General features: G+C 38.9%; 1 protein-coding gene across 1 annotated transcript; it reads left to right on the top strand.

The window, feature by feature from the left end:
• Positions 1-122: 122 nt before the first annotated feature.
• CCT4 (chaperonin containing TCP1 subunit 4) lies at positions 123-14,936 on the top strand. Its single transcript, XM_055328438.1, has 14 exons — positions 123-401; positions 2,935-2,987; positions 3,927-4,016; positions 5,000-5,108; positions 5,705-5,847; positions 7,481-7,602; positions 7,861-7,993; positions 8,992-9,131; positions 10,803-10,899; positions 10,980-11,090; positions 11,183-11,313; positions 11,448-11,682; positions 14,261-14,374; positions 14,620-14,936. The coding sequence occupies exons 1-14, from the start codon at positions 275-277 to the stop codon at positions 14,632-14,634; spliced, it is 1,620 nt and encodes a 539-aa protein (XP_055184413.1). The 5' UTR covers positions 123-274; the 3' UTR covers positions 14,635-14,936.
• The last annotated feature ends 1,849 nt before the right edge of the window (positions 14,937-16,785 follow it).

Raw genomic sequence — 16,785 nt, 5'->3', positions numbered from 1 at the left:
GGCCCGCGGCCAGCACTCCCGGGACACAAAGCCCCCGCCCCGGCTCCGGCCCCGGCCCCCGGCGCGCGGCGGGCAGTCCGATACGTCACGTCGGCGCGACGCCGCCCGGCAGGCCCCCTCCCCGCCTCCGCCTCCGCCTCCGCCTCCTCCCGGCGCCCGCGCCGCTTTCTGGAAGCTTCGTGAAGTCGGCGGGCGCGTTCCGTCCGTCGGCGGCCGGCAGGAATCCGGGTCCATCCGCCCCTCCCAGGCCCGCGCAGACCCCGCCGAGTTGGCCATGCCCGAGAACGCGGCTCCGCGGAGCGGGGCGCCCGCCGCAGCCGCCGGCGGCCGCAGCAAAACCGCCTACCAGGACCGCGACAAGCCGGCGCAGATCCGCTTCAGCAACATCTCCGCGGCCAAAGGTACCGCTCGCGGCGTCTGGCCCGAGGCCGTGCGGGCCGAGCTCTGCGCTCCGGCCCCGGACTTGGGTTGCCAACGCGCCTCTTCTGTTGGCCGGGATGGTCCGCAGCGAGCTTTGCTGCGCTCTGGGGATCGCCGGCGCCGCCCGGTCCGGGCCCGGGCCCTGACGCCCGCAGCCTTTCGCCCTCGGCGGTTCCTCGGGCTGCCGGAGACGGCGGGCCTGGGCACCTGCCGCGGCAGCGCTGTCGTCGGGTCCCCTGCGAGAACGTCTTTTGCAAAATGCATTGTAGGTTCAGGTGTTCTTACAAGGATGCCACGTAAAGAAGCTCTCGGCTCAACTAATGAGAAGGGGGCTGGCGCCTCGGCTGGGCGGCGCCCTTTGTCTTGGGCTGTGGGGGAGGCCTCGCTGCCGGCTGGAGCTCCGGGGAAGCCAGCTGTGCTTTTCCGCCCAGTCTGCGTCTGCAGCCGGGCCCCCGCCGGCCCGCAAGTGTGGACGGCGCCTTGGCGCTTCGTTGTTCTGCAGACTAGGTCGGAGTATGATGGAGATGAAGGCCCGAGCTACCGTTCTCTGTGACCGTTGCTTCGTGGCTCTGTGACCTTCGACCTCTGGCTAACGTTTCCTCACCCCTAAAATTGAGGAAGGTGTTCTCTCGCCTTTTTTTTTTTTTTAAGATTTTTATTTAAAAAAAAAAAGATTTTTATATTTATTTCATAAGGGACCGAGGAGAGAGAGAAGGGCAGAGACACAGGCAGAGGGAGAAGCAGGCCCCGCAGGGAGCCCGACGTGGGACTCGATCCCGGGACCCCGGGGTCACGCCCTGGGCCGAAGGCGGTGCTAAACCGCTGAGCCACCTGGGCTGCCCTTTTTTTGGTTTTTTTTTTTTGGTTTTTTTTTTTTTGTTTTTAAGAGTTGTGAGAATTAAGTATAGTTGATTTGAGACAGAAGAGTCTGGAAGGAAAAATGAGAACAAAGGCCTAGAGATCTTACCTGATGCTTATTGAGCCTTATAATCCAGTTTCATTACAGTTAGAGAATAAAGCGCCTGAAGATGCGAGAAGTGAGATGGGGAGGGCCTGGTGAGCGGAGGTCGGGTGAATTATCTGTGAACATGACCTTTTCAGAGAGAACTCAGGGGCACAACTAATCTTTTCCAAATCAGACAAAACCTAGCCAACTTGGTCAAGAAAAGTTGCTTTCGTTTAGGTGTAGTTTTGGTTTAATTCAGGGAGCCACTTTTTTATTTAAATGTTACCTCAAAATGGTGCTTCCCCCCCCCCCCCATCTCCCCAAATTGGTTGATCATGTAAAAACCATATAGACACACAGAAAATACTAGTTCTGGTACTGTTCGGCATGGGTCCTGTAACAGACCCTACTGTGTGCCACACAGAATGATACACAATCAGACACCTTTGGAGATGTAAGCAGTCTAAAATCCTTCTTTATTTTTTGGTTAGGGTGCGTTGTCCTGACTTGAGGTAGACGAATGTGAGGACAATCTTAAAGTGAGTTGGTCTGCTTGTAGAACCTGGGCCATGTGGGTCCACTAAAATCGCCTGAAAGCATAATATTGCCTGGTTAATTAGGAATAGAAGCCCAAAATTATGAAAGAAGTGGAAAATAATTTTTAGTTATAGCAAATACTTTCATTTTCTTAAGATCTTTATTATTTACACAATAAAGGGAGGGGGAGTATGATGCTGGTTGTGGAGTCTACAATGATTAGGGCACAATCTCAGCCCTGTGTATATTGAGTGAGGTGGTATCTCAGGAAGGGGAAGGCCTAATTATTTGTCCTGGGCTTCTCAAAAGGGGATTTGACTTGAGTGTTCATCAAATCTAATTTCCCTTAAGTGGACTAATAAACACTCTTAGGGAGCATTAATAAGAACATGTAACGTTGGAATGGTAGACTGTGTATCCGGAGGTGTTTTATAATGTACTGAGGATGACTAAAACCTAGATTTTGGTTTGGGTAAAGGTTTGGGGTTTTTGTTTGTTTGAGCTTATTTGGTGGCAAGGTAGAAGGTGGCAAAGGATGTTTTACTGTGGGCCATCTTTATACGAGCTTCACATTGGTGGACAAAAAATTTTGCCTTCAAAGATTCAATCTATAATTAGGGGAGACAGAATAGACAAATAAGTGGAATTATATAATAGTATATTAGGAAGTCTTGCCTCCCCTGTTGCTGCTTGTGTTCTTTTAAGGAAGGAATGGAGAAAAATACAGCCTTCATTCAGAGGTCATTGTGCTTATTTTGATACTAGAGGAGGCTTAGGTAAATCCTCAAAATTGATTCTGCCGTAGGCAGGGCGCCAGTATTATGTATAGTGACTTTAACAACAAAAGGTGAAGTGTCCTACAATCAAAAAAGAATAAATCATTGTTTCCAGTATATTCTTCATAAATAATGAATTTTCTTTAATGGACACAGTAAATGTTTGTATATCATATCCTGATAAGGACAAATGATCATTTGAGAAGAGAAACACTTTGCTTTAAGCATCTTGATTTTTTTTCCCTCTGTTTACAGCTGTTGCTGATGCTATTAGAACAAGCCTTGGACCAAAAGGAATGGATAAAATGGTAAAAAGCTGAATTATGATTATGTATTAAAATCCTATTGTCCACACTGCAGAATCTCAATAAGGGTTAAGATGTGCTGCTTAAAAAGTACTTTGAGAGTTTGGAAGAATAGATTGCTTTGGGGGAGCAGGACTCCAGTAGAATTTGTATTTTGTTTAATGCTTTTTATACGAATTACATTCGCAAAAGTAGTTACCTGTTGTGTTACATGGAAAATAGAGTAAGGCTATAGCTCTAAGCGCTTGAGTTAATTGTTCCTTATTGAAATAACTGTGACCCTACATTGGTCTGTAGAATTTGACTTGTTCTTCTAGTGTGGTTGACTGGCAACATAAAACGTTCCAGAGCATTCCAGTCACTTGATAAATACACCCTCAAATTCAGTGCTAATTAACATCCAAAAGGAGAGATAAACAATATGAAAGATTGTCTGGATGATATACAGATCATTATTCCCTCTGGATATTTTAAAATCCATCCTTGCTGGTAATGCTGTATAGCCTTTGTTGAAAATACTAAGACACAGATTACTGTGTTTGTAAGATTTGTATTCACTACGTTCATGGTGCAGTCTTTTTTGGAGGTCCATGGTATCATTTCTTATGGATCTGAACCCAGGAGTATTAGTAATTCTTCATAGTATTATTTCTGCTCTATGTTGTATATGTCTAGGTTTCTTTCACTTTCAAACAATAAAAAAATAAAGCCAAGTATTTTCAGTTGTAAAATTAGACTGTTGCTGTGTGTTCTTACGTCACTATACTAATGTAAGGGAAGAGAATTGGAAATGAAGCACAACTGTAAGCTATGCAAACATAAATTAACATCTCTACTAAGAAGCTTTAAAGTTAGTAGAACTTTTAGAGTGTCATAGCACTGGGTAAAAAAAATAAAATTTTTGAAATACAGCTTTTTTTAAAAAAAAACGAAATTTTGCAGATTCAAGATGGAAAAGGCGATGTGACCATTACAAATGATGGTGCCACCATTCTTAAACAAATGCAAGTGTTACATCCAGCAGCCAGAATGGTAAGTACAATTTTAGATAAGGTTTTTTCTTTTTTAAGTATTATTGGTTTAATATTTGTGAATAAATTTGTTTTATTTGATCACATTCTATAATTTAACCATTGTAAATTCTTTTTTTCTATGTTAAACAGGAATGTTTATAGAATACATTGTCTAACATTGTGTTCTTCAGAGCGAGGTTGTAATACATGAATTTCCTTGTCCACAGGAATGTGCTATATATATATATGTATATATATAAGCATATATATATAGTTGTGTGCTATATATACATATATATATATATAGTTGGAGAAAAATCATGAAATGGCAAAAGTTATTAGTTCAGGGATATTGGAAAAGAGCAATGTAATCTTAATTGTGTGCAAAAAACAAATCATGTGTCAAACATAAACAGTAAGATTTATTTAAAGCAATTAACAACAAAAAAAAACAACCAATTCAACTAAGTGTAATGATGACCCTAGAGTCAAGTGAGAAGTCACCATATCTGCAAAAAGAAATTTCTATTGAAAAGTTATGTTTGATTATGTCAAGATGATTTTTTAAATGAATCAGATTATGCTTATACAGGGTGAATTCCAATAAACTTCCAAAGGACTCCAAACTGACACTTGTCTCCTAGAATCCCCCATTTTTTAGCTTCTAAGTCTACAGGGTACCTATGGTAGAACATATACACTTTCTGAGAGGAACTTCTGGTACTTGGGAAGGAAAGATTTAAAACCCATAGTCTGAACTTGAAATCATATCATAGATTGTTATAGGGAGTATATGAGCAGAATTTTGTGTGTCACAAATATATTAATCATCATTTTAAAATAAAACTCAGAAATAAACCTGAGAAATCAAGAATTAAATCATACAGGGTTGATAATCAAATTGTTTTTGACACTGATACGAAGGTCATTCTATATTTCAGTTAGATGTTATTGGGTCTTCACATTTCTCATTGAGTAACTTAGCATGTTCTGTTTACTTAGCTGGTAGAGCTGTCTAAGGCACAAGATATAGAAGCAGGAGATGGCACCACATCAGTGGTCATCATTGCTGGCTCTCTCTTAGATTCTTGTACCAAGCTTCTTCAGAAAGGTAGGTAGGAGACATGATATGTTTTATTATAAATAAAGGCAAAAAAACTATTAAGTAATAGATTTGATACTTAATTTGGAATAACTAATTTTATTAGGAATTTTTAGGTTGCATTTTGCTGTGTTTATTATAGGAGTAAGATTTTTTTTTTTTTTTTAACCAGGCTTCATTTTAAATGGAACTTAATAGAATTTTGCTTTTCTAAAATAAATTGTGGTGGTGGTACTAATCTTCGGCTCTAGATGAGATGGGTGATTTGGTAGAGGTAGTATGGGTTCTTCTGGTAAATAATGCTTAATCATAGTAGAGACTCTCTAGTCACTTATTTTATTTCTTACCTAGATTTGTTGTGTTTTGAAAAAGTAAAAAATTTTGTTTTCATCTTAAATACCACATGAGTGCAGAATTGATTATTCCAAATTAATTAAAATAAAATATTAGCCATAATGCAGCGAAGGTTGTTCAGATTGTTCTAACAGAAGCATAAGTTAATTTAGATCATTTAAAAATTAAGACTGAAATTATAATGAACAACACATTTTAAGAAATATAATAAGTGAAGTTTATCTGTTAAAATAACCAACTTTTAACAACAGGGATTCATCCAACCATCATTTCTGAGTCATTCCAGAAGGCTTTAGAAAAGGGTATAGAAATCTTGACTGACATGTCTCGACCTGTGGAACTGAGTGACAGAGAAACTTTATTAAATAGTGCTACCACTTCCTTGAACTCAAAGGTGAGACCAGTGCTTAAGGGATCATTGTATAGTTACTTTTTAAAGTTTGTTAAGATTTGTAACTCTTCAGTTGTGATTTTTTTGATACTATACAGTTTTTTGTTTTTTGTTTTAAGATTTTATTCATCCATTCAAGGGGGGGTGGGCAGAGACACAGGCAGAGGGAGAAGCAGGCGAGGCAGAGAAACAGGCTTCATGCAGGGAGCCCGACATGGGACTCGATCCCGGGTCTCCAGGATCCCACCCTGGGCTGAAGGCAGCGCCAAACCGCTGAACCACCAGGGCTGCCCTACTATATAGTTTATAAAGGTTAGGTCTGGAGTGTCTAGGTTACTGGAGTTATTTATATAATTGAATTAGTTCAGGTCAGATTTGCTCTTTCAAGGCTTTCAAATAAACTATCATCATTTTATAGATGGGAAAATAGATCTAGTGAAATTAAATAATCCAAGGGCAGCCCCGGTGGCAGAGCGGTTTAGCGCCGCCTGCAGCGCAGGGCATGATCCTGGAGACCCTGGATCAAGTCCCACATCAGGCTCTCTGTATGATGCCTGCTTCTCCCTCTGCCTGTGTCTCTCTCTCTGACTCTATGAATAATAAATAAAATAAAATATAAATAAATAAATAAATAATCCAAGATCTATCAGTAAGGGATAAGCAAAGATTGGAACCCAGGACAGGTTTGCCCACCCATGGTCCGTCTTAAGTAATAATCAATGCTGTTTTCTTAGTTTTCAAATTTAAAGCATTGATTTTTTTTTTAATTTCTTGCATACTTCATGTTTTTTGTTTTCTATCATGTCCTGTGTCCCCCCTCCCATTTTTCTCATCAGTATTGTATTGAACATTCATGTTCTTCCAGTGTTAGGTGGAGAGCTAGATAGTGTTAGTGACATACATGTTTTTAATTTCCCCAGATCTTATGTAGACAGAATAGTGAGGTTAACAAGCATTGGTCATAGAGCCTAGACTGCTTGGGTTTAGTGCTAGGTTCATCACTTGACTAAACTTGTGACTCTTTGAATTTCTTCATCAAGATTGAAGGAGGGGACGCCTAGGTTGAGCGTCTGCCTTTGGCTTAGGGTGTGATCCTGGGGTCCTGGGATCGAGTCCCACATCAGGCTCCCTGCGAGGAGCCTGCTTCTCCCTCGGCCTGTGTCTCTGTCTCTCTCTCTGTGTCTCTCATGAATTAATAAAATCTTAAAGATTGAAGGAGTATATAAACGTAAAGAGCTAAGACCACGTTAAGAGCTTAGTAAGTATTAGCCAGTAGTTATTTTTATTAGCCCCTCAGTATTAAGGGTGGACATCTATAGCATTTGGTCACAAATTCATTTTAGATAAGAAACATCTATGTATGATTTGATTTTTTGTATTTACTATGGAATTATGAGTAATCTAGGTAGGTCCATCTATTATGTTAATAAAATAGGAAAACAAACCCCCGTATTTTGTGCTCTTGGTGACTGATGACTTAGAGTGGAAAAGACAGTTCATAGGGAATGTTGTCTCGTGTTGTCCCACTCTCCCCCTGCCACCCAAAAAAAGTGATTACTTCTTGAAGATGTTTGTCGTTAAAGAACTAGGACTTTTTCTGTTGTGAGGCTGATTTTATTATTTTTTTTAATTCTAGGTTGTGTCTCAGTATTCAAGTCTGCTTTCTCCAATGAGTGTAAATGCAGTGATGAAAGTTATTGACCCAGCCACGGCTACTAGTGTAGATCTTAGAGACATTAAAATAGTTAAGAAACTTGGGTAAGCATTTCTAATTATAATTTTAATAAAAATTAATTTAAGAACTGGTATTAATGTAAAAATCTCAGGAATTTGTTTATATTTCATTATGATGGCAAGGCCATCTTCTAGTATGATCAAACAAGTTCAGGAATTGGGGAAATAATACATGGGAGGCTCACATTTTTATCGGATTGGTGATTTTTAATCTGTTGGCAATCTCTTAATCTCAGATTTCTACCCTCTTAACTGTCTACTGCTTGTTTTCTTTTTTCTTAGTGGGACAATTGATGACTGTGAGCTGGTAGAAGGGCTGGTACTTACTCAGAAGGTGGCAAATTCTGGCATAACTAGAGTTGAAAAGGCTAAGATTGGGCTTATTCAGTTTTGCTTATCTGCTCCCAAAACGGATGTAAGTAAAACCAAATGAAACTGGTTCCTTGTAATGTGTTTGATGTTCTAATAGCTCAGACCTTTGTTCATTATTATAAAAATAAAATACCGTTAATAGTGATAAAAACCATAGATTTCAAAAGGAAATAGTAAGATTGAGGCAAAAATAGAAATTGTTGGATACCAGACAGGACAGATCTATACCTTCAATTGGCTATTGTTGAAATTGAGCATTGACATCATAGGTGAAGGCAAATAACAATAGGGGTACGGTGTATGAAAAAATAAAAAACTCTGTAAGTTAGAGTGTAAGTGGATTTCCAGATTCTTTGTAGGTTTCTGAAAAATCTCCACCCATCCTATAGCAGCAGGCAGATCTCTAATCCTACATTTGCACAAATGAAACTTGAAAACAGCTTACTATTTATACTTTAAAGAAATGTTTTTAAAGGTATTTTCATATCTTTTCATCATAAATGCTATTTCCAAAAGGGAGTGGCTTATCTTGTCACTTCACTAAGAATTGCTCTTTTCTTACGTCATTTTGGGAAACAGGTTTCCTGTTGATTCGTGTTTCCCAAAAGTTCAACCATTAGAAAAATTAATGTTGTTTTATACACCTTTGATTAATTTTTCCCTGGTACCTCCTTTCAGCATACCAGTTTTAATAACAAGCCATAGAGTTAAAAGGGTGCAGCTGAAATTACTTCAGTGATGCATATAATTGTATAAAGAAAATTGACATAGTCAGGAAATAGGATAATCATTTTACAATTACCAAAAATGTACTTGCAAAAAATATAAACAAGACAACAGGGTGTATAGATGAACGTTAAAGGCCCGAGTTAAGGTTGGTGTGTGTTCATCCTCTCAGATCTTTTCTGTGTATGTCTGTATAGTTTGTTATTAGGTATTTTGGTTGGATTTTCATGATACATAATATTTTCTTTAAATGTCTGTCCTTTTCACTTAAAAACTCTTACAATGCAATTTATTAATATCTTTTTTTTTCAACAGATGGATAATCAAATTGTAGTTTCTGACTACGTCCAGATGGATCGAGTGCTTCGGGAGGAGAGAGCCTATATCCTCAATTTAGTGAAGCAAATTAAAAAAACAGGATGTAATGTCCTCCTCATACAGAAGTCTATCCTGAGGTAAGGGGCTATTTATTTTGTTCACCTTTTAACGACCATTTATTTTGGATCCTCTAGCAGTTTCTTAGGAAACATTTGGAGTGGGTAAATCACTAGAAATCTAGAATGAATCTACATTTTGAGGCATTACTGTATTCTGATGAATCCTCTTAAAGTGAGTTCTCTTCCCATTGTGATAATTTAAATGTGTGGGATATACAGTTGACCTTTGAGCAACTCAGGTTTGAACTGTGTGGGTCCACTTTATGTGGATATTTTCAACAGTACTATAAATGTATTTTCCTCATTTTTTTAAGTTTTATTTATTTAAGTAATCTTTATATCCAACATTGGGCTGGAACTCATGACCCTGAGATCAAGAGTCGATTTATTCTTCCAACTAAGCCAGCCAGGCAGGCGCCTCTCCTCATGGTTTTCTTAATGGTTTCCTTTCTTTACTTTTATTATAAGAATAGAGCATATAATACACGCAACATACAAAATATTGGTTAACTGTGTTATCAGTAAGACTTTGGTCAACAGGTTATTAGTTTTGGGGAAGTCAAAATGTATGCATATTTTTGACTGGAGAGAGGGAGGTGATCCCCCTACATGTTGTTCCAGGGTCAACAGTATATTCTTTCTAGACCAAGATCCTAAATATCAAGCAAATGGAATGCTTTGTTTTTTAAAAGGTTAGTTTGGTCTAGAATTTAACTACCTGAGAGAGGCTTTTATTTAAACACCTATGAAATTGCTTGCCTTGAAATTTAGAAGTTGTTTGAAGGGAATGTAGAATCATTCATAGATTGAATTTTCCGAAGTTTGAATTGAGAATTGATCTTTTTTTTTCTTTAATGTTTTCTTCAAGTAAGTAGACACATTCCCTTGTGCTTTATTAATAGTGTTATGCCAGAAAGTACTATGGGTGATCATTTTATATAGAAACCTTGACCAAAAAAAAGAAACCTTGACAAACAGGACGCCTTGATGAAGGGTTAGATAACCTGGTTCTACCAAGTCATAGCATAGGTAGTAACCTTAAGTAGCTGTTCTCAAATTTTAGGTAGCTTATATATAAAACAGAGATCGTAATATTCACCCCCTCCAATGTCACAAGGTTTTCCGGAGGTTTGTTCCAGATAATTTGTGAGAAAGCATAAGTTTACAAATTTATGTAAATTATGTATGTATGTGTTTTGAATTAATCATACTTCTAAATTCATGAAATATGGATAAAGTTTTAACTATTAAAGACATACTAGTTTAGTATTAAAAACTATGACAATTTGGGCAGCCTGGGGGCTCAGCGATTTAGCACCGCCTGCAGCCCAGGGCATGATCCTGGAGACCTGGGATCGAGTCCCACATCGGGCTCCCTACATGGAGCCTGCTTCTCCCTCTGCCTGTGTCTCTGCCTCTCTCTCTGTGTTTCTCATGAATAAATAAATAAAATCCTTAAAAAAAAAAAAAACTGACAATTTTTGTGTCTTTTACAATATTATCCATTGGAAACGTTCAAAGTTTAGAGCATATAAACTTGGTAAACCAACATATAAAGCATATTCCTTCACAGATACTTTGAGTTATTCATCATTTAAACAATAACGTGACAGAAGGCTTAAAAAGCAGTTGAATAGCAGTTTTTTTTTAATTTAGCAATGACATTAATCACCGATTTTTGTATTTTAGAGATGCTCTTAGTGATCTTGCATTACATTTCCTGAACAAGATGAAGATTATGGTAGTTAAGGATATTGAAAGAGAAGACATTGAATTCATTTGTAAGGTAAAATATTCCTAGCACCTGTTTGAGAATATCCAATAATCAATTCTTGTATTAATCTGTGGGTTTGATATTTTTCCCAGACAATTGGAACCAAGCCAGTTGCTCATATTGACCAATTCACTGCTGATATGCTGGGATCAGCTGAGTTAGCTGAGGAGGTCAATTTAAATGGTTCTGGCAAACTGCTTAAGGTAAAGTTTGTAATAAAGCTTTTATTTACTTGGGGGTTTTGTTTGTTTTAACCCTTATTTTAAATACCTAATTTGGAATTTGTTTACTAAAGATTACAGGCTGTACAAGCCCCGGAAAAACAGTTACAATTGTTGTTCGTGGATCTAACAAATTGGTGATTGAAGAAGCTGAGCGCTCTATTCATGATGCCCTGTGTGTTATTCGCTGTTTAGTGAAGAAGAGGTAATAAAAGTTACCGATTACCATTTTGAACATTGACGTTTTTATATTTTGACTATTTAAGGTAGAAGTAGTAAGTTATTAGACATAGCTTCCTGTTAGATAAAATAAACTAAAAATGTATTTGTGAATTTCAGAGCTCTTATTGCAGGAGGTGGTGCTCCAGAGATAGAATTGGCCCTGCGGTTAACTGAATATTCACGAACATTGAGTGGCATGGAATCCTACTGCGTTCGTGCTTTTGCAGATGCTATGGAAGTCATTCCATCCACACTAGCTGAAAATGCTGGCCTGAATCCCATTTCTACAGTAACAGAACTAAGAAACCGACATGCCCAAGGAGAAAAAACTACCGGGATAAATGTCCGAAAGGTAATAATTGAATTCTTCATTATTGCAGAAAATGTTGATTAAAACATTAAAAGCTTCATAAATGTCTGCTGAATGAAAAGGTGGTGTGGGTTTTTTGGTTTTTGGCTCTTTTTTGGTGGACAGCAAAGCAAGGTTTACTGAGTTGATAGTAAAGTTTATTGAATGATAGAGTACAGAGCTCCCAAAAAGGGAGGAGACCCAAAGGGTTTCCTGAGTGAAAAGCATTTTAATTAAAAGTAATCTTAGGGGGTGCCTGGGTGGCTCAGTTGATTAAGCATCCAACTCTTGATTTTGGCTCAGGTCATGATCTCAGGGTGATGGGATCGAGACCTTTGTTGGGCTCCCTTCTCAATGGGGAGTTAGCTTGAGATTCTCTCTCTCCCTCTGCCCCTGAAGTTTTTCAAAGAAAATATTTTATTTTATTTTATTTTTTTAGTAATCTTGGGTTTAGAGGTGCCTGGCTGGCTCTGTCAGAAAAGCATATGACTCTTGATCTCTAGGTTGAGAGTTCAAGCCCCATATTAGGTGCAGAAATGACTTTATTTTTTTAAATTATTTAACAAGAGTACAAGTTGGGGGAGCAGCAGCCAGCAGAGGGAGAGGGAGAAGCAGGCTCACTGCTGAGCAAGGAGCCCACTGCAAGACCTGGTCCCAGCACCCTGGGATCATGACCTGAGCCCAAGGCAGATGCTTAACCGACTGAACCACCCAGGCGCCTTGTAGAGATTACTTTTTTTTTTTTTTTTTTTTTTTTTTTAAGATTTTATTGATTTCTAAAAGAGAGAGGCAGAGACATAGGCAGCCCTCTGCAGGCTCCCTGCAGAAAGGCCTGATGTGGGATTCAATCCCTGGACCCTGGGATCACTACCTGAGCCAAAGGCCGACTCTCAAATGCTGAACCACCCAGATGCCCCTCTTTTTTTTTTTTTTTTTTTTTTTTAAGGAGTAATCTTGGATCCAAATGTGAGAATTGCAGATTAATTTATGCCGATGAATAAGAATGAAGATGGTGTCTTAAGTGAAAAGTATTATTTGTTCATTAACACTGCTATTTATTGATTGTGTAACTCTTAGTTATTTAAGTCTGTGCTTCAGTTTCCTTGGTTGTTAAAAGGGACAACTCATAGTTCCTTCAAAGGCCTGTTGTTAGGACTAAATGTTTTACCAACCAGAAGGCTCTTACTAAAGTTGCCTGGCATAAGCACTACATAAATTAACTGTTCTGTTGTTGTGGCCAGCAGCCTAGTATAATTGTGTAAGGTAAACACAGCCATAATAACCTTCACTTTTGTATTAGTGCTTTATTAATGTCTACTTTTATTGAAGAGAGAGACAATACATAATGGAAAATAAGAGAGTCCAAGGTAATATTTTTTAAGTGATCTAGAACTCCAAAGGAAAGGCACTGCCTGCTTAGGGAAAGCTTTATGATAATGCAACTTGAATAGGGGGCATGAGGAAATTTCAGGTGGAGAAGCCAAAAGTTTTATGTGAAAGGGCTCATTTTGTCTAGAGGGTTATATGTTGGGATTATAGTGGACGTGAAGGTTGGAAATCTCACAGAAGAACTAGAATGAGGAGGCCTTTGAGTATTGGGGCAGTTATGAGGGAGTTTTGTTTTTATTTTGTTTTTATTCCAGTAGTTGGGAGCTACTGATGTTTTTTTAACCAAGAGGTTAAGATGATGAAAAAGTATTTTAAGGAGGGAAGACTGAAGCATGGTTGTTGCCCATTATGGCCACCATAACATAATGCAATAATCCAGAGAGAAGGTGGAGTAAGATAATGGTAGTAACAATTTAAAAATGGGATTTGAGAGAGGTACAAAGGCAGGACAGACCAGACTTCACTATATTCAGAATTGGGGTTCAGGGATTACTTGAGCATTAAAGATCTCACTTTTTTTTTTTTAAGATTTTATTCATTCATTCATTCATTCATTCATTCCACACACACACACAGGCAGAGGGAGAAGCAGGCTCTATGCAGGGAGCCTTACGTGGGGCTCCATCCCGGGTCTACAGGATCAGGTCCTAAGCTGAAGGCAGTGCAAAACCGCAGAGCCACCCAGGCTGCCCAGATCTCACAATTTTTAATTAGTATGAGATCATCTACCTAATTTTTGCCTGGGTAATTTAATTTTTTTTTTGATTTTTTTTAATTTTTTTTTTTTATTTATGATAGTCAGAGAGAGAGAGAGGCAGAGACACAGGCAGAGGGAGAAGCAGGCTCCATGCACCGGGAGCCCGATATGGGACTCGATCCCGGGTCTCCAGGATTGCGCCCTGGGCCAAAGGCAGGCGCCAAACTGCTGCGCCACCCAGGGATCCCTGCCTGGGTAATTTAAAGATAATTAGAAATTGTTTTGGGGTTAGGACTAGGGAAATCTAGCATTAATTCAGTTTTTCCACATTTTAGTTAAATACAACCTACAATATACAGAAGGGCTTAGCAGAGAGTATTGACTTTTGACTAGAGCAAAGGAAAACTAGGTTGGAAAGGCATGTCATACTGGTAACCGTGTAGTTGGTGATGTGTGTGATTACAGACACTAAATGCAATTTATGCTATTTGGCAGGGTGGTATTTCCAACATTTTGGAGGAACTGGTTGTCCAGCCTTTGTTGGTTTCAGTCAGTGCACTGACTCTAGCAACTGAAACTGTCCGGAGCATTCTGAAAATTGATGATGTGGTAAGTATAAATAGGTTGTGAATTTTCCTACAGGGTCAAAAAGGCATATATTTTTTAAGAGTTTTAGGGAGAGGAGCAGGGTGGTGAATACTACTTTGCTTGTCATCAAGGTGATAACAGTTCATACTTTTACAGTCTTCTCTCACTTGTAAAAATAGGGATGATTTGGTAATTGCCCTAGAACCTCTTTCATCATTAAAATTCTATCATTGCAAGTTGTGGAACTCAAGTTTTTTTCTTGTCAGGTAAATACTCGGTAATCGGATTAACACCGGTCAACTGGTGCTGCTGTGGCCACTAACAGTGCATCTGGAGTGGAAGATCACCTTGGTGTTCTTGCTGTTTGGAAGATTTGTTTCCTTTACAAATCCCTAGGCCTGGTCTTCCAGTTGGCACTTGCTTGAAAAATTGTATTGATACAACTTGATTAAAATATTAAATGTTTGATTTCAAAAGGCAGATTAATTTATTGGCCCTTGTCCCCCAACAGTCTGTTACTTCTGATATTCTTTAAAAAACCTGTGTAAGAAGAGAAAAAAATGAATTCACATTTGCCTGTTGACTTTCTTGGGTCTCAATCCTGAGTTCTTTAAGTTTTGTGGGGTGTTGTTTTTTCTTTTTCTTATGGAAGTATTGAGAATTTTTAAATGACCCAGTCTGCGCCTCACTCTGATAAATCCCCATTCGTACAAAAATAACAAAATGATAATACCTGCTGTTTTAAAAATTAACAGTATAGAGGGCACCTGGGTGGCTCAGTTTGTTAAGCATTTGACTTTGGCTCAGGTCATTATCTTGTGAGATTGAGCCCTGTGTCCAGCTCTGTGGGGAGTCTGTTCAAGATCCTCTGTCCCTCTCCCCAGTTCGTGTGTGTGCATGGGCACTATCTCAAATCTTTTTTTTTTTTTTAAGATTTATTATTTATTAGAGCACAGAGGGAGAGGGAGAAGCAGACTCCCCACCTTGCAGAGATCCTGATGGGCTCAATCCCAGGACCCTGAGATCATGACCCAAGCTGAAGCCAAACACTTAGGCACCCCAATAAAATCTTATTTTAAAAAACGTTTACAGGGATCCCTGGGTGGCGCAGCGGTTTGGCGCCTGCCTTTGGCCCAGGGCGGATCCTGGAGACCCAGGATCGAATCCCACATCAGGCTCCCAGTGCATGGAGCCTGCTTCTCCCTCTGCCTATGTCTCTGCTTCTCTCTCTCTCTCTGTGTGACTATCATAAATAAATTAAAATTAAAAAAAAATAAAACTAAAAAACGTTTACAGGAAGATACTAAGTGAAAAATGAAGTTTTCCCCATAGCCTATCATCCTAGTCCTTTTCTTTGAAAATATAACTTTAACTGTGTTAATTGGGATTCCTTTTGCAAATAAAAGTATATGCATCTATGTAGCAAATATTATACACGGGGATTCTTAATGTGTCATTTCAGTAGCTTAGAACCTCTTTTCCTCTGTCCTGATCCAGGCATCCTCTGTTGACATGAATCATGTAAAATTTCTAGACTAGTCTCTGTCCTTGCTCTGGCTTCCTTCCAGGCAGTTCTGTACACTCTCGTGATTTTTAAAAATTTGTCAAGCACAAGTTTTCATCGCTATTAACTGCTTTGGATAAAGGCCAGACTTTTGAAGAGGACCATAAATTGAGCTTACACAATCTGATATCACTTGGCCCACATCTCCTGGACTCAGTTAAGGGTCCATTTCTGGGTTCTCTATGCTATTCCATTGATCTTTGTGTCTTGTTTCTGTCAGTACTGTACTGTCTTGATAATTACAGCTTTGTAACAGCTTGAACTCTGGAATTGTGTTACCACCAATTTCGGGTTTCTTTTTCAACATTCCTTTGCCTATTTGGGGTTTTGTGATTCCATACAAATTTTAGGATTATTTGTTCCAACTCTGTGAAATAAGTTGATTTTATTTTGATAGTGATTGATTGCACTGAATGTATAGATTGCTCTAGAGCATAGACATTTTAACATTATTCTTCGAATCCACAAGCAGGGAACATTTTTCCATTTCTTTATGTCTTCCTCAATTTCTTTCATGAGTGTTCTATAGTTTTCTGAGTACAGGTCTTTGCCTCTTTGATTAGGTTTATTCCTAGATATCATGGTTTTGGGTGCAGTTGTAAATGGGATCAACTCCTTAATCTCTTTTTTTGTCTCATTATTAGTGTGTAGAAATGCAACTTATTTCTGTGCATTAATTTTATATCCCACCATATTGCTGAATTCCTATATGGGTTCTAGCAATTTTAGGGTGAAGTCATTTGAGTTTTCCATATAGAGTATCCTGTCATCTGCTAAGAGTGAGAGTTCGACTTCTTTGCCGATTTGGATGCCTTTTCTTTTGTCTGATTGCTGAGGCCAGGACTTCTGGTATTATGTTGAACAATGG

Source organism: Nyctereutes procyonoides, unplaced genomic scaffold (genome assembly GCF_905146905.1).
Source record: "Nyctereutes procyonoides isolate TBG_1078 unplaced genomic scaffold, NYPRO_anot_genome, whole genome shotgun sequence".
NCBI lineage: Eukaryota > Metazoa > Chordata > Mammalia > Carnivora > Canidae > Nyctereutes > Nyctereutes procyonoides.
This window is presented reverse-complemented; position numbering and strand designations above follow the sequence as displayed.